At 35.7% G+C, this 18,826-nt stretch overlaps 1 protein-coding gene across 1 annotated transcript in view; it reads right to left on the bottom strand.

Moving 5' to 3' along the window:
• The window catches only part of CFAP47 (cilia and flagella associated protein 47), a 271,684-nt gene that overhangs the window by 51,376 nt on the left and 201,482 nt on the right, over window positions 1-18,826 (bottom strand). The window contains exons 58-59 of the mRNA XM_029964748.1: window positions 17,486-17,642; window positions 10,192-10,287 (exon numbers count right to left, since the gene is read on the bottom strand). Of these exons, the coding sequence (XP_029820608.1) occupies window positions 10,192-10,287; window positions 17,486-17,642 (253 nt within the window). The remainder of the gene's footprint in view (window positions 1-10,191; window positions 10,288-17,485; window positions 17,643-18,826) is intronic.

The following is an 18,826-nucleotide window of genomic DNA, read 5'->3' as shown; positions in this document are numbered from 1 at the left end:
AGCACGTCCTCCTCTTTCACACACAGCAAACACAGCAGTAGTGTCCACACTCTTTTTTTTTCTGTGTTGGTTTGGGGTTTGTTTGGGTTTTTTGAGCTTGGTATGAATCATGCATTTAAAGAAATAAATATTGCTTAAACCTAAATATTGTAAGATGTGAGATTGTTACTAATGTTGATGATTGCACGTATCAACCTGATCTTCAGGCAAACAGGAAGGATTTCAGCGTAAATATTGAAAAAGCTAAAAACAAGATCCGGTATGCATCACAAAAGGTAGAAGAGAAAGATAAATAAATTTTTACAGAGACTTACATGAAGAGAAAAGAGGTACTAGTGATATGCATTCCTTTGCAAATACACTCAGGTAGGTACAATCCCAATGGCTTTATCAAATCAAAACAGGCCCTGCCTAATCATTCAGGCTTTGTGACAGAAAAGTAAATCAGGGAATCCAAATTCCCCCTGGTAAGTGAAAGATATAAATTTTTAATGAGAATGTGAATAATTTATTATCTTTCCCATAAAAAAATATTTTGAATAATTTGTTAATCTTAGTAATAATATGACAAAATATCTAGGGAAGAATGAAAGCAGCAGAGTACAAAGGATATGATGTTCATTTTAATTAAATTATTCCTCCCCTACAGAGAACAATTTTAAGATCCCATTTGTCAAGAACTGGAACTATGGTATTATTCATCCAGGTTATATCTTGTAAACAAGGAGAAATATATAATTTTGAGGTGAACATATAGATATTGTCATACTAAAGTATTTATCAAAACAATTAATCTCACAAATAATTCCATCTCAATTCACACCACAGCACTTAGAATATATGCCTGACATAAACATCTACGTTTTCTATAATTTCAGTGCAACTGAGGCAGTTGGTTAAATTTAAATTCTTCATTATTTCGGGATATATTTCATATATTCAGATATGCCACTAAATCAAGAACTAAAAAAACCAAATGCACCTTTCACTATAATTAATAATCTGATCTCTGAACACAGTTGTTAGCAGCTATTATTTCAGTTGATTATATGCCGTACCACTGAACAAAATATATTATTTAAGCGTATATAAAACTCATTAGGGGATGTTTAGGGGAGAGAAGACAGGAGGGAAAAGAGAAAGACCAAAGCAGATGAGGGAGGAACGAGTATACAAGAATAAAAACAAAAGAAGACAAAAAATGCCACTTATGTAAGCAGGTGCTGGCCAGAACTCCTGTCTGACAACACTTCAGGCTTGAGCACTATCCTGTACTCTTATTAAATCCTATGTTTATCTTCTGTGTAAGCACTCTCTCTATCCTGAGCCTCTGAGTGAGCTGGTCACTCACAAAGTTCAAGCTGGACTAGCCAGCAAGTTGCACAAGGCCTGAGTGTCAGCTGCTGGGGATTCTCAGTCTAAGGCCAGTCATTGGAGGGAACAGCGTTTTGCATGAGCTGGATGTCAGCTGCTACCCAACATCGAGTCAGATTTATCAACAAGTAGCAGGAGGCCACCTACTGTGGGCCTAAAATCAGCCGGATTCTTAACTCTCACAGTTTGAAGTTCACATTGGTTTTAAGCACACTAAGCTTTACACTACATCATAGATCCTCTTAGATGTTAAAACTCCTTATTCAGTAAGATTTTTTCTGCTACTGGTAAACAATGTTGGATCTAGTTATCATGCACATTGCCAAACTAAAGCCCAGCCAACACCAACTCTACCAAGAAGGAGAAAATGCATATCTGCATGGCCAGCACACTCTGACAGCTTTCCTAAACAATTCAAACTAGTCCTGAAGACTTTGTGACTAAACTAAAACAAACAAACAAACAAAACATAACCAAAAAAAAAAACCCACCTTCTTTCCTTTCTATTCCTTGCTGACTGCAATTCAGATTGATATTTCATGTAATTCCAACTCAGAACATTTTTGGAAAGCAACAGAAGTATGTACCTATTTGATATGGTTTGAAGCTGGCTCCCTGCCAAGTCTCCAAACCTTACCACCAGAGTTCCCCCCCCCCTCAAACCTCAGGGAGAAGAGGGAGAAAAAATGAAAGAAAACCCGAAACGAGAGAGAGACAACCAAAGTGATATATATAAATATATTTACACTTATATATAATTAAAAGAAAAAGGGAAAGGGAAGGGGGAAGGGAGAAGGAACAAAACCAAAATATTATGTATATAAAATATTCCCAATTAGCAGCCCAATATCTATCCACTAAAAGAGTTAACAAAGAAATAGCTCACTACTCTCCTGGGACAACCGAGGGTCGCTCCGGAACGATCGCCGGCAACCTCTGTCTCCCAAGGTCGACAAGGCCCAACCAGGCCTCGCTCCCCAACACGGCAGACTCAACAGCAGGGAACCTGCACCTCCAAGCCGCCGGAAGGAAAGAGGACGAAGGCCTCTCCTCCTTTCTTCTTATATCCCAGCTTACGTAAAAATCGTAGGGAATACTGGGTAAATCTGGACCCTTCCTTGGTTACAAACTGGTCACCAAGGAAGGCCTAGCCCAAACCACCACACTATTGAAGGGTTGTAGAACTGTAAGTAGAGAAGGGCGACAAAATAATCCAGAGAGCTCTGGAACATGTGTAGAAGCAAGTTAATTGTTTGGCAGGACAATTATGGAATGATTTGATTGTATAAGTTTGACTTGTGTGATTGGGTTTTACACAAATACAAGGCAAAAAAGAGACATTCCTGTGTAACATACCAGGGGGCTGACCTACATTACACTGAATTCCAAAAGTGACTCCAGGTACATCCTACTATTCACAGTCCCTCAATACAGCAGTTACAGACAGTACCAAGGGTTTGCAAGAGCCTTACAGTTGTCTTTTAAACACCTGTGCCCACTGGAGCCTGGGCTTCTAAGAACATTTGATGATACTTGGAATGAGAAAAAAAGAGTCAGAACAGGTACCATGTAAAAAGCTTAACACTTGGGAAATAAGAGCTTTCAAATTAAGCTGAAGTACACAATGTTCTGCAAGCCTGTTAAACTAAATTCTGATTAGGAAAATCCTTAAGGATTCACTGACTAGAGTGTGAGTCACTGTAGTGAAAATTCTGTTACCACTGTGGCTAACAATTGTTGTTTAACTATTGAATGCATTATATGTATCTATATCTATATCTATATCATCTATATCTATATCTATATTAATTGACTTGCCCTTGGCTTCTGTCTTATAGTTGAGGCCCATCCTTCAATGGCTAAAAGAAAAAAAAATCAATTAAAGTATTTTATGAAAGAGTTCTAGACAAACTCAGTATATGAAAAAAAGAACAATAATTCAACAGTGTAATTATCAAGAACTCTTAAGGCATAAAAATTCAATGTTGAAAGATCAGTTTCAATATTTCCTTCTAGTATTTATGCTTTAAAATAAAATCTATGTCCCAGACGGTTACTTAGTAAGACAAGTTTGAATTGTGATTCTCTTGTGGAAATATATAGTAATTAAAAAAAAAAAAAAACAAAACCAAACATTAAAGTTGAAAACAGCTAGCTCTTCTTTTCCTCAAGCCTTCATAACTTCATGTGAAAAACTTGAAATTTCATCATAAGCTTCCATCTCTGAACGTTCTCACGAAAAAGGTTCAGTTTCTTTACTACACATACCTCAACTCCTCATTTAAAAATGTTAAGGTGATATTGTCAAGAACTCTCTAATTGTTTTCTCTGTAATTGTTCCAAGTTTCCATACCTTTTTTTCCATTAATACCACTGCCAGTAGTATGTTTGGGGTTTTTTTGTTTGTTTCTTTCTTTCTTTCATTTTTAGTCTTCTGTCCTCTCTCAGCAAGGTTAGACATACAACTCCAACATACCTTCAATGCTTTGCAGAACTCAAAGCTGAATAGACAAGGAAAGTCAGCTTATAAACACAAATGAAGAAAAGCTATATTAGAATCAACAATTTTAGTTCTCAGTCAGAAAATTACAAGCTAGTTTAGGGAAGGAAGGAAACTTTGCCATCAATTCATTTGTGCAAGACCCTTCCATATCCATGCTGCACCTTAAATATACAGTGAAGACTGAGACATGTTGTGACTGTTCCAAGAGCAGAGGAGGACAGGGAAAGTGGATATAAAGCAGATGTCTAGAAAATCAAGCTTCTTCAGTTCTGCTCTGGAAACAATTGTTTGATACTGCTGGTAATTCCCCCACCGTGCATGTGCGGCTGGAAAGAAAAAGATTAGTGTAGATAATTTTTTATAGCCAATTTAGAGCTAGACATAGATTTACTGGGTAATTTACAGGATGAAACAAATCTGTGTCTCTGGAGTTTTCACTGAGTTTATTACCTTAACAGGTGAAAGCTAGAAGCAAGAATCAGGAAGAGGGGAGGAATTAAGCAGTTCTGTCTTATTCAAGGGCACATTCTGACTCCATCTTGTCCATCCACAGCTGTTATCAAATAGATTAGCAGCAATATGCTATTCTAAGTCAAAAGTAATCATCTTTTCATTTTCTAGCTTTATTGAAAATTAAGGAGATAATTTCTTATCAAGTTATAAAACATAGCAGATATTTTTAAATAGAGAAGTAAGCTAAGATAATGTGAAATAACAGCCTCTCCTGAGGCTGATTTGCATAGTTTAAATGCTCTGAAGTACTATACTCTGGATATTCAGTAACAAATCATAAGATTCTGATGGAACCTACTGCACAGCCTAGCTAAAATTTGTGAGGTAATTATAGCTTGAAAATATGTTTTCCATGATAAATCCACATGGGAAGTCTTATGTGGATCTGCATGAGACTATGCAAAAGCTGTATGTCTGATGTCTTCCCTTCTCTTATTTGCATCCTGAATATCTTTTTATTCTCTCTTCTTTTGCAGCATCATGAGAGCATGCTGAAGTAAATAAATCATTTCCTTATACAGTCAAGGGAATGTACTGTTCTACTTCTTCAACTCAGGGGATTGTTTTTAAGAAAACAGTAACAGAGACCTTTTGCTTATTCTTACAGTGCTGCCTTTCACTTCCTGAACTTCAAGTTATTTCACTAAAAAGAATTCCTGATTTGTAAAAACATATAAAGATATGTCTATACCATATAATCTATAAAGAAGGTAAAATTCAAAGGTAAAAGGAGGGTATATAACAGGCCCTATAAAATACAGCCTGAAGACATTGCAGAGAAGTACAAAGAAAAATCTTTAAGCTTTCTTGTTCATCATATTAGAAGGCATGAGTGCCTTAAAACAGGACACAATGATGAGGGTCTCAGGTGTGCTGTGGCTTTAGAGAGCTCTCCCAGGTTTTCCATGCTGACAGCAGAGACAATCTGCACTCAAGAATGCCACCAGCTTGAATGCATTGATTTTGTCAGCATATGTCTCTGCAGACAAATATGGCTTGGACTACATCATTTGTGCTGTCCCAGTACTGAGCAGTGACACATCCTCCAAAACCAGCCTGATTCTCTCTCAGCTGTAACATCAGAACACTGATCTTTAGAATGGTTTCTCCTGGTTGAGAGAGGCAAGTCAGGATGGTTCAGCAATCAGAAAAATGCCATGTACATGGATTAGGAAGGGGTCCCATGTCTTCCCTTTTGCTGGAAATTTCACAAAGCAAATCTACCTCTGTATAAGTTTCTGAGTGCCATGATGCCACTTCAGAGAAAACTGAGCAAGAATAATGCCAGCTGAAGGTCTAAACAAGGAATGGTCACACACAGGTATCCAAACATGGCCAAGAAGGAAAGTCATGGTGTCTTTGCATATGCTGGGTTCAAGAAGGCTGTTATTTTGTGGTGATCATAAACAGCAATGTCTTTAAAGGCATATGTAATCTTCAGAATAGTACTTCAGCTGCCTGAGATGTAAAGTCAAATTAGGTGCAGCACAGCACCACAACTTCGGATTTATTTTGCTGAGAAAATAGATGAACTGTGAGAAAATACCTAAGCCTTGCAAGAAAAGAAACTTAGACAGAATGGTGGTAACACCTTAAGGACTCAGCAAGAAACTACTGAAATGAAAAGATATAAAAACTCTCTGAAGAGAAAACTAATAATCAGAGGGTAGCAACTCAGTAATATCATGGATCAACCCATTCTGAGAAGGAGGTTGACCTGTCTCAGAAGCAGGAACAGAAGTAGTAGGGTAAAAATATTGAGATGCTAAAGACAAAACTTGATCTGCCAAAGAGAGCCCTTGCCCAGAAAAAGAGATGGTAGAGTAGAAAGAGAAATGTTGCAGTCCTGTGAGCTGAATGTACCCACAGCTTGAGGAACATCTCCAACCAGAGCCCCTGATGGTTGACTTCAGAAGGCAGCCTGCCTGCTCCTTCCTGAATGAACCTTGTGTAGCACAAGGAATTGATGTACCACAGCTTATGAACTACTTAAGGGAATAGTACATTTGTTGAACAGTTCCACTCAGAAAAGTGAAACTTGATAGTTTCAAATGGTGAAAATTCAGGAGAGGTAATAACATTAATGAAATGAATGAAAAGTAGATAAAGTTCATCACAAGGAAGACTTGTATAGATGAAACAGGAAAATACTTAGACTAAGGAAGTTTAAGGGAAATCTGGCACCTGTATCCTCCAGAATTTCAATAGAACTCTAATCCCTTCAATTTCCCTGTGAAAATGTGTTCCAAAAAGAAGGGAAATTTGAATATAAAACAGTGAAAACAAGGAAAGCACTTTTTTTTTAAAGTGAATCTCCTAATTATTACGACTTCTTTTATTGTGGTTTGCAGTGAGGCCTAGGGGGGGTGTGTATGTTCCCTTCTTCTCCAGCTAATTTCATTATTAATAACTTTTTATAAAGATAAAAATATGATAGTATTGCACATGTACCTGGCTGTTCAGTCTTTTTATTGCTTGAATAACCCTTTCCTACAGAATCCATTATCTGATCATTGACTACTTCTTGACACAACCTCTTATGTAAGTTATACACATTATAAAGTGTAAAACTATTTCTGTTCTTGTGAGTGAGTGACCAAACTATGGTCACAAAATGCAGTTAAAACATGCAAGAGGAAAGAAAACCTAATATTTTCCAACACGTTTTCAAAATAGTCTACTAGAATGGAGAACTATTTCTCACAGTTCGTTTTTTTGTGGCTCTTCAAGTCATTTTATGATAACAAAAGCATAATAAAAGAGACAGAGGAATGAAGGACAACCAGGGCAAACGAGTATGTTAGTTTTGTTGTTTTTTCAGTCCTTGAAAGCAATCACAAGAAAAAAACAGATTGTGCATTAAGAATTACTGAAAGAAAAAAGCAGATGCAAATAAGTATAGAATTAAAGATGAAAGTCTTGAAATACAACATTTTAGCAAAATGGCCTGAGGACCTGAACAAAATTTATGCCATTTCTTAGGTGAAATTAGTTTAAAAGCCAAGTTATCTGTAATCATAGTGGACTGTACATGACATAAAAAGTATGCTAAAATGCTTTCCCAAACAACGTTGAATAAAATATGAAACTATAATAGTAATATGCTTCCAAAGAACATACACAGAATCTTAATAGCTCAGATTTGATTGCCATCAAACTGGTTTAACACGGCAGGCAGCTTTTTGGAAAATGTCTCACTAACATTAAACACATTTATTAAATATTTTTTATCTTTCCTTCTTAAGGGCTTAGGAGAGTTAATAAATACATATACTTTACTCTAAACCAAAGTTAGAAGGCTAAATAAAGAGTTAATCGTAAAGTTCTCAGTAAAAAGAGAAAAGAGATAAACACGATACAGGTGACTGGACTGCTTAAAATATAGAAGTCTCAAAACACAAAGCTAGTGCTGAAATATGGAGAGAGATATCTAAAGAGCAGGTCCTGCTAACTGCCCCATTTATTGATCCTGTTTGATGCTACAAGGAGTCCTTTACAACAGACAGGCTTTGCCATAAACACAGACAGGCAGCTAAGCCATAAAATGTAACGACTAGAGGCTGAATGCAAAATAACACCTTCAGTGTCAGGACGGGGCAAAGAAACAGAGTTTGTGTTCCTGGGAAACAGTACCATGCAGCCAGCACACTTATGTTGCTACTGTGAAGCCAAGGCAGGGAAAAAGGATAGTCTACTATGAGTAACAGCTTCACGGCATGGATAGTATTTTGGCTTTCTTGTAAAAGGATGATGAAAAAATTATTCCCAGATTCTCAGCCTATCTTGTTATTCCTTCAGTTTTTAGAGGGAGTGGGGAAAAAACCAAGTAATTAATCAGCAGCAAGCACAGTTTTTTCACAAGCATGAATGTTGCTCATAAAATGATCTAGCAAATACATTCCAGCAAGTCTATCAAGAATAATATTAAGTTCCAACATATTTTCAAAGTATTCTTTCTTTGTTATAGGGAATAGTGGCAAAGCACTAACACCTGCATCTAATCTGATCTTCATCTACTGATCATATCATGAAATATTGCAGATATAAAAGATAAGTAGCAGAAAGTACAATTTATAAAGATTGCCCTGGTGCTCTAATATTTCTGTGAAGTGATTTCATTGTCAGTTTTACTGTGGACATGAATTAGATTGTTTTGGACAGTTCCTCACTGCTTCTGTGAAAAAAAAAAATAAATATAAGGTCATGACAAAAGTTACAACTTTTATATATGTCTGTGTAAAATGTATATATAGAAAATGATATGATGTCCAGACCAATTCTTATGTATTTTTTTTTCTTCTAAATCCTTATCACCCAGAAATTTTGTTGAGGCATAGTAATCTGCAAGGAGAGACAACTTCTTCTTAACTACAAAACTACAAAAATTTTACTTCAAAAATAAATTTCTTAGCAATTAACTTTTTTTCCACTCCATTACTTCATGTTTAAGGAAACCGTAATTTGTTGCAGGATATTTTGAAAAAATAAATATTTGTAATATTTTAAATATATTTTAAATATATTTTACTTTTCCAGTGTATTTATTTGCACTTCTTACATTTTCTCATTAGAAAAAAATAACAACTTTTAAAATGCCTTTCAATTTCAATTTAATTAAGAATCTTAACAATTAATGCCTTCCTACCTAATAGGCATTTTTATAGCAGCGTTGCTCATCTTGACAATCCTAAAATACAACTATATTTATTTGTACTTAATCTTTGAATAATAATTTGAATAGTAATTTAATTTTTAATAAAATTCAAATCCTTTCCTAGGAATTCATCAATACTACATTATTATATGGGCTCATTCACCCCTCTTATATCATACTTGTAGCACCTGTCATGAGGTCAGGTTACATTCCTCTTGTTTCTCTTACACAGAATCATAACTTTGTCACCACACAACATCTGTGCTTTGATGGCAAGATATTATTTATAAAAGAAACTATATTTCAAAAGTCTAAGAAAATCACTGCAGGAGTGAGGAAAGAAAGAACAATACACAATTCAGAGGAATTTTACTGGATGCACCTCCGATTATTACTTAGTTATTTTAAGTAAAACAAATAAACACCATTCATATTGTGCTAATTCTTGTTTCCAAAAGGAGCCAGATTCAACACATGAATTATGAGTTGCACTCATACACCAAATATTACACACACTCTTGATTTCAGGGACTAAAAAATATCATACCATATAAATAATTCAATAATAGAATCATAGAATATCCTGAGTTGGAAGGGATCCACGAGGATCATCAAAGTTCAACTCTTGGTCCAGCACAGGACCATCCCCAAGAGTCACACCATGTACCTCAGAGCATTGTCCAAGTGCTTCTTGAACTCTGTCAGGCTTGGTGCTGTGACCACTCTCTTGGGGAGTCTGTTCCAGTGCCCAACCACTCTCTGGGTCAAGAATTTCTTTCTAATACCCAACCTAAACCTCCCCTGACACAGCTTCAGGGCATTCCCTTGGGTCCTCTCACTGGTCACCACAGAGGTCAGTGCCTGCCCCTTCTCTTCCTCTCATGAGGAATTTGTAACTGCAATGAGGTCTCCTCTCAGTCTCCTCCAGCCTGACCAGACCAAGTGACCTCAGCTCCTCATACAGCTTCCCCTCGAGGCCCTTCACCATCCTTGTTGCCCTCCTTTGGAAACCCTCTAATGGCTTCATATCTTTCTTGTATTGTGGTGCCCCAAACTGCACACAGTGCTTGAGGTGAGGCAGAACAGAACGGGACAATCACCTCCTTTGACCCACTTCATTCAAAGTAGAATTCCAGAAATTACATACCTCGTGGTTGTTTAAACAGAAGATGGAAAACAGATTCCTTGCTGGTGGACTCTGACAGGACAGATGCATTGAAATTATGACCAGACAGCTCACGATCTAAAAATAAACAAACAAACAAACCCAACAACAACAACAAAATTTTCATGGAAACTCATTTAGAAGTCAAAATTTCCCTAATATAACAGCTTCATAGACAGCGGTTTTAAAAAATATATTCTTGAATGGGAGCACATGGCCCTTTTTTCTCCCCTTTTGTTTAAAGGTTCTCCCAGTATTTTCCTCATTGTGATGAAGTATAGATATAATATGGATATCTTTCTAAACAGAATTAAAATGAAATAACACACCATCATGAAAAAACCACAAATTTTAATGTGTTCTCAGTTAAATAACATCTAGAGATTACAAAATAAATTGTTTTGTAAATTAAAAAATCAAATAGCAATGAAATCCCATGGTGACATGAAACGTTAAGAAAAAGCTTGGGAGAAAGGGGTTCAGGACTAGTAGTACTGACACAGTTGCAGACAAGAATTGGTTTTTGTTGGTAAGTTACTGGATCAACTAACAGATCACTTCATAAAGACAGTGGATTTAGACATTATTTACATTATTTCACTGATTACTCTCAATGTTGTGGATAATGAAAGATGAGATAGGAAAAACTGGTCTGAAGTCCAATTTTATAAAAAGGCTTTGAAGCTGTTGAAGAAGCCAAAGGAAATGCCTTGTTGGAAATATATCTAGTAGTTAACTCCAAGAATCTGAGCCCAACAGATAGACTATATCTGTATAATATGTCATATAAAGTGTGGGAACACTGAATGATGAACTGCTGACAGGAAGATATGATACCCGGGACTCATCAAACAGCCAGAAAATACTGTCATTGGGGGTTATGAAACAAAGTTAAAGTAGCTTTAAGAAACAGAACAATGATCAAAGATGTTCAGGAAGGCAAAGAAAAGCTCTCTTGGCACTACCAAACTTCTTGCTTCTTGTGAGAAGTGAAGCAGCCTCAAAATCATTTCACCTCAAGAAAAAAGTTTCAGGTTTTGGAAACCAGCTTAGAGGTTTAAAACAAAATTTGTAATCTATGAGAAAATACTAAAAGAACTGAAGGGCAAGAAAAGCCAACACCCCCATTTTAATATATCAATAAAACAACTATATCATCGTCTTTCTTTACCTGAGAGACTGCAATGGGAGAAGTGAAGCTATAGGGAAAGCTTTCCCTATAATGTTAACTATTCTGAAGGAAATCTTTACTTTTTTAATCCCAGAATGCTAACAAGCTGAATACTGTAAATTTCTACTACTAGAAGAGTTTTATAAAGTTTCTAATATCTCTTATTTATTTTTTCTTTATAGCAATCTACACATTCAGTTAAAAATTTTCGCAGAACTAGCTAACTAATTGCTGGAAACCTTTTTTTTTTCCTCTGAAAAATAATTTCACTGTATAAAATTAAAAGCACTAGGTTATGCTTCATGACGTTCCAAAAATGCACTTATCAGTTCAGAAATGCATTTATATATTGCACATAATTTTTTTAATTGGTAGCTGACATAACAATTTGAATTATGTCAGAATCAGCATAAAGTGATGTTAGCACTTCTAAATTGATTATATGATTGAAAATAATTTTTTCTCACATCTTTACTATTTCATTCTAAAACTGACTTATATATAGGCAATAATACTTATGCCCAATATATTTTGCCTGAAAGAAAAATAAGAGTAATTAGCAGACTTGCCTCTGAGTACTTAGTTCAATTACATAATAAAGTCAGAGAAAGCAGTCTGAAAATATTTTGCAGTGCACATTTAAAAAGCGGCAATTCTAGTTTGGAAATCTTTAAATGGAAAAAGACGCAGCCAAGCTACTGTGCACACAACCTTCTCTAGGACACAAGGCAAGTTTTAATAATCCACAACATGAGACACTTTGCACACATCCTTACCAGAAAGCAACTTTATACACTGCCACAGATATCAGCTTTGCTAATGCAGGTAACACTGGATTCCAGAGGAAACAACTCACTTCCCTTATCTAATTCCTAATTACCACTGTAGCTTTAATCTTTTCTTTGATCATGGTTCTTCCAAGTTTGAAATGAATATCCTCTATAAAAGCACTTGGCCTTTTTTTTTTGAAACTCTGATAGACATTTGGATCACTGAAATCTTGAAATCAAATTGCCCGTGTTGACCAAAATAAAGCATTATAGGTATTAATGAACCAGTAATACTTAGGGAGAATTCTTATACAGGTGAACTCTGGGGGTTTCAGTGGTTTTCACTGAAGATTTCAGTAGTTTCAGTTATTTATATAATTATTTTTTGTTTCCAAAAATTTTAGTAGACATATTATATAGTGGTATTTACAGAAGAGCAGTGTCATTCAATTTGAAACAGCTGAACTAGTACAAATGGTTGCTAAACCACCCGTGACAAGGGTTTGCATATTCTGTAGTTCTGATCATTGGCTCACACTGGGGAAAATCAGCTGCTGTCAAATAAACATTACTCACATGAATATTCTGAATGTAGCCATGAATGCCTCTGTGGATTAGAGTTGCACATTTAAGCACCTAGGTATCTAAATCCTAAGAAGAAAACTTATTGTTCTTAAATTAAGAAAAAAAATCTGGTTTTAGGAGGTCCAAGATTTCATCCCTTCATCACAAATTATCAGATTGTGGATAGTTTTACTTGCTTAATAATTATCCCAAATAAAGGACTGTTTGTGCTACAGTAGCAGTCAAAATTCTCAGAAAGAAACATTTCTGAGAAATAATGCTCTGGGGTTTGACAAAGCTTCAGAAATGCAAATGAAAGCTTCAGAAATGGTACAAATACAACAATTCCCAATTAATATCTGTTTTAATTCCTGAACTGTGCAATTCAAAATATAATTTCAGATCTATCTAGGGCAGAAAGTGCCTATGGAATGTTACTTGAAAACAAGATAGAGATAACTTCTGTAATCTTCTTCAAAGCATTAAGTAAATCTATAAATGTTGATGTTTACTACTTGTACACTTTAACTGAGATGCCCTATTTTAATTGTTGACAGTTTGAATTCTCTTGAGAAGTGGCACGTGTTCTGAAACACAATTTCTAAAAATGCAGACCAGTCAAGCATTTCACTCTGCCTTCTGACTTGCTGTTTGCTATTCCCTCATTCTGCTCCCTCTGTGGCCTCCAATAACACCAGCAATGAGCCTGATGAGTCCAGCACAAGATTAAATAAAGGAAGGCATTCCAGTAACATGTTTTAATGCTAAAATGTCATCTAAGACATTTCAAAGTGTTAGTTTTATATTACTAACCCTACAGTCTTAAGATCTGTGCTCAGAGACGGATTAAAAATCTTCTTGTTTCCTGTGAATTTGAGTTAGCTGCTGACAGGGCCATTTCTACTCTTTGGATTAATATTTTTCATGAAAAGAAAACCCATGGGTCTTAAGAATAAAGAGGTTGCCATTCTTTAAAGAATAAATTAAGACTATATTTCAGACAAAAATGTTTGTGTTTAATTAATTTAGTTTGAAGATTACTATTGTTCTGTCTGAACTACTATTACTGTCATTCCTAACTAGCTTGTACATTCCAAAGTGTGTTCCTGCACTGCTAAAAGAGCTCCTAGGACAAAAACAGGCTCTTCATATTAAAACACATTCATATAAAGAGTAGATCATCACGTCATGGGTAAGAGATCTGGTCTTCTTCATAATGTAGGATTGTAAATGGTGTTGAAATAATATTCTTACTAACAAATTGATACCAGCAAAATAAACAGAGAAAGAAAATGGCAAATTTGTGGAAAAACAAATTCAGAACTAGTAAAGTTTAGTTCTTGATAGGAAAAGAAGTAGACTAGAAGTAACATATTCATACTAGGACAACTTTCTTACCAGACCCATTAGATTGTGGGATAGCTAATTAATTCTTAATGTTGAAAAAAATTCTGTTAATTAGTTTTTATTGTCCACTAGAACAACATATCTGCATTGGTATGATATAGTGAAGTTAGTATATTTTAAATACTATTTTCTTCCTTTCTGGTAAACTTTGTCCTGAAAACAGGAAAGTTCTCAATAAATATATCAGCCATTGCAGAAATTATTTCCCAGGATATGTAAGGGCCAGGAATACTGGTTGAACTTGTGCATCCATGACTTTGCTTATAAGACTAGATTTCTTTTCTTCTGGAAAGAAGGAAATAAGTATTACAGTCAATATTCCTACAGAAAGCAAATCCTGGTATGCACAATGATATCCAAAGACAGCTTGAATGCATAACTCAACTATCTTATTGTGATTAAAACTAATCAAACATGATGTATAGGTCACCAAGGGCAATTGGATTAGAATAATAATATTATAATTAATCTGATTAACAAATTTAAGACAGCTTATAAAGGACATGTATGATTTTACTTTCATAAAGATAATAGTACAAAATCTATTTTTTTCAAGGAAAACTTTTCATAACTTCACAGACCACAGAAACATTAGATCATCATCATGGCAGGTCTACTGATGTGCAAAGAAAAATGAAGACTGAAAACTTCTGATGCATAAAAACAGTCATCAGTCTTTCACTGCCTAAGCCAGCTCCCAGTCTCTGTCTCTATTCCTGAAAAACTCTCTGCGACAAGTTAATGCTCTATAGTTAGAAAGATGACTGTTTTCACTAAAACAATTAAACAATGCAGTTTCAACTAATATTTATCAGGACTTCATAATCCTCTAGGCTTTAGATGCAATATTTAAGCTCCTTAAATAATTTATGATGAAGCTGCTTCAGGGATAAACTAGATGGTTCTTCTCCATTATTTTGTGAATAGCACATTGGATTGGCTTTTTTACAAATAATACTTAGCAGTATTGGAGCACTAAACTGTGCTATCTGGCACCAGATTTATTCTCAATAAGCAAAGCAGTTTGCTTCTCTTAATTGCTCTTGTTGTACAACTCAGAATACCAGCTTGCACTTTCCACTAGAATAAAGCAGCACACGAGATGCAGTGGGAATCTTTATACTACACATGTAATACACACCTACAATTCAAAAGATTATACAATCAGTTATTTCCTGATCAAATAGGAGAGTTGCACAATTAGTAATTCACAGCACTTCTAATTCACAGTGTCTGGTCTAAGAAAAGCACAAAGGGCAGATGGAGCAAGAGGAGAAAATGCTAAGGGTTAAAATTTGAGCAGAAAATTGCATTACTACAAGCTAAAAGTTTACTCCATCTTCAGCTGTTCCAGGGACGATAAGCTGATGAACAAAGCAATTCAAAAGAGAGTTATACCAACAATTTATCATGGTACCTCTGGACTGGAGCTTGACCATTCATCATGTCAGTCCCTTACCCTTATTTACATTGCACTCTCTGTCATCATCCATGTCATTAATAAAGGTCTTGAATAATATGGGCCCCAATGCTGACCCCTAGGGTAAAATTGTTACCAGCCAGCAGTTGAATGTCAAGCTGTTGATGACTATCATTTTAGACCAATAGTTCAGCCATGTTTTCAATCCACTCAGCAGTCTGGTCATCAAGCCTAGACTTCTGTAGCTTCCAAACAAGAATGTTACAGGAAACAGTGACAAAAGTCTTACTAAATCATAGCACATTACATTCAGCGCTCCCCCCTTATTTGCATAATCACTCATTTCCATACAGAAGGCAACGACATAAATCAATCATTTGCACTTAACAAACTCATTTGACTACAGCTGATTACCTTCTTGACCTTCCTGTGCTTGGAAATGGATTGCAAGGGAATGTGCAATTCATGGGTTACACAGATTGTAAAAGGACGTGTCCAATGATCCCACCAGGGGCTCAGGTGAGGCTGATCATCCTATTACTACTTCAGTCTTCCTTGTATCAGTTTTCAAAAAGAAAACTACGTATTCTTTTCCCAGTCAACAGAAACATCTCCTGATCAGCATCAATTTTCATAGAAAACCACAGCCTCACAATCACACTGGCCAATTGTTTTATCACACTGTGAGTTTCATCTGGATTTGTAGATCTGAAAGCATACAGCTACTTTAAGAAGTCCACAGCCTGTTGCTTCCCTGTGAGCTGCCCATTTCCCTTTCAAATCAGGTCAGTATATGCTGCTTTGGGAGCAAGTTTTGACTGCAGAGAGGTAAAAAAACTTCCAAACTGTTGAGCATGTCAGACTTTTCTGCATTATCTGTAACTAGTTGATTCCCCACCATCCATCAATGGACCTGTATGTATTTTCCCTAAGCTTTCCTATGCAATTAGCATAGCTTTAGAAGCCTACACTTGCCATGTTAAACTTCACACCTGATAGGCTTTGGCCTTCCTTTCACCTCATCCAAGTGTAATACAGAGAATACATTATTTCCATTGCTAGGAACAGGCCATAGGGCTTTATATTAAGTCACAACAGTGCAAAGCATCAGGGACTTGTCATGTTGCTTGGTCCTGAGCTACTTTAGCAGTAACAGCACATAGCCAATTGGAAGGTTTATCTTCAATTTTTGTTATATGTAGATGCCAGAAAATGCTTTGGCACCTGTTTTCTGATGCTACAATTTATGTTGGACTAGGAGGAGATTCAAAGAATTTTCTAAAGCCTTCTGCTTTACTCAAAGAGAAATTTCCTCCTTCACTGAGTAAATTTCAGTCATCAAGGAGAATATGGGATTTAAAACTTGAGTTCTTACAGCATTTGTGAAATCTGAGTATGAACAGGGACTTGTCAACCTTTGATAATTGTGGAACTTATATTGAAGTATGTTTGAAAATATTGCTGAAACATACTTCCTTAGATGGTCAATCAGAAAAAAAACCCTCAAGTGTTTTGCCCTTACTAACTTCATTAGTTATTTACAATCTGATCATATAATGTAAAATATTTAAAGGTAACAGAGGAACAAAAGCAAACCAAAACATTAGCTAGTTGGCTTAGACATACAGCTACCAAGACACATCCCAGGAGCCTCCTGTTGCCTAAATGTCACAGTGCAGTCCACAGTCAACAACTAGGTGCAGGTACACATGAGGCTGTATGACCTGAGGTCTACTGTGAACACTTGTTAAAGGTTTGTGTTCTTTCTTCACTCCCACAGCCCAGTCTACAGAGCTTTTCAGGGTGGATGTGAATGACACACAAGGCCTCTATTGCCAGAAAATGGAATGAGGCAAATTTAATCCAGTCCCTTACACACTTTAACACAACCCAAGGAGTTTAAGTTCCTTCCTCCACCCCAAGCAAAATTCCAAACCCCTGTACCTGTCAGCATGACATCCGCCACCACATTTTCAGGAGTTGGGTTTTCGAAGGATACAATGGCAGAAGAACACTGACCAACGCAGGCACTTATGGAAGTTGCTTCCATCAACTGAGGAGGAAGACCAGTTCCCAAAAGTAAAAATATCCACTCTTGAAACTGTAAATGAAACATGTCACTGTTTTATGTTTGATGAATCAGATATGTACATTTTAAACCATTGTGCCTACTTCTTTCTTCTAGTGTTCTATGTCTCTTACAAGTCAGCTGTTGTTTAACTCTTTCTTTCTTCTTCCTTCAAGCTTTTATGTTACTCCAAGTATTGCTTTCTGGAAATCAATAGCTCCATTCTGGGAGATGTTCACATCTCCTGTTTTTGCATTTAACTTCTGTCCTACTTTGAGCATGTACTATTTAACTTCCATCCAGCTACTCAGAGTCTCCAGTGTAGTGAATGGAAAGGTGTAAGTGGTTGCAAAAGGGCAACTCAAAGCACATATATTAGAACCTGAAAGTAGATGAAGTGACAAGTTCTCTCCAGAAGATAAAGGAATAAAGAAAATAATTCTTTTATGGGTCAGCAGTAGAATCACAAAAAAAGCTAAAAGTGTTACTCCAAAGATAATAAAGAACATTAACCTTTATACATGGAAAAATCAAGAATATTGGAAAGAACTAGTAGATATACAGTATCACCACAGAGAAGAAAAAAGAGGAAAATAAATGTAACTGTTGTGTTAATTTTAATCTTTTTTGTTCAGCATGAAGGTAAAGAGTCACCTGCCCCACATTTTAAGGTTATAAAGAGTGATGTTAATAGTGTCACTCCTTATGGAAACTTTAAATGTGAATAAGCAGGAAAGGTGAATGGTAAATATAAAAATACTATCATTAGTTTAAGGAAAATGTTTAATTTGTTCATTTGTGTTGTCACCTTTAAATAATAACAATATAGACTAAAATCTGAGGCTTATTACAAACTGCTCAAAATGACCTTTTGATCTGTTTTGTTCATTATGACTCAGAAAGGTATGCAATAAAAAGAAAATAGAAAATAATACAGAAAAACGAAACACTATTTTCATTATCCAAAATATTGCATTTACTTCTGCATAGTCTGTCTGAAAAAAGTAGGGAAAGTCTGTAATAGGGTTCAAAAAATCTGACAACAAATCTGGAAATATTTATAGTAAGAGGTGCCTAATATATTAAGACTTCTCAGCATAAACAGGGATAAATAAAATGGCACATTATATGCCTTCAGAAAATAGCTTTGGACAGTAAAATTGTATGCTTTTGTTATCATTTTATGGGGAAATACTCACTCGAACAAGAAATGAAGA

The sequence above is a fragment of the Manacus vitellinus genome, unplaced genomic scaffold, assembly GCF_001715985.3.
Source record: "Manacus vitellinus isolate BGI_N305 unplaced genomic scaffold, ASM171598v3 scaffold_7_pilon, whole genome shotgun sequence".
Lineage (NCBI taxonomy): Eukaryota > Metazoa > Chordata > Aves > Passeriformes > Pipridae > Manacus > Manacus vitellinus.
This window is presented reverse-complemented; position numbering and strand designations above follow the sequence as displayed.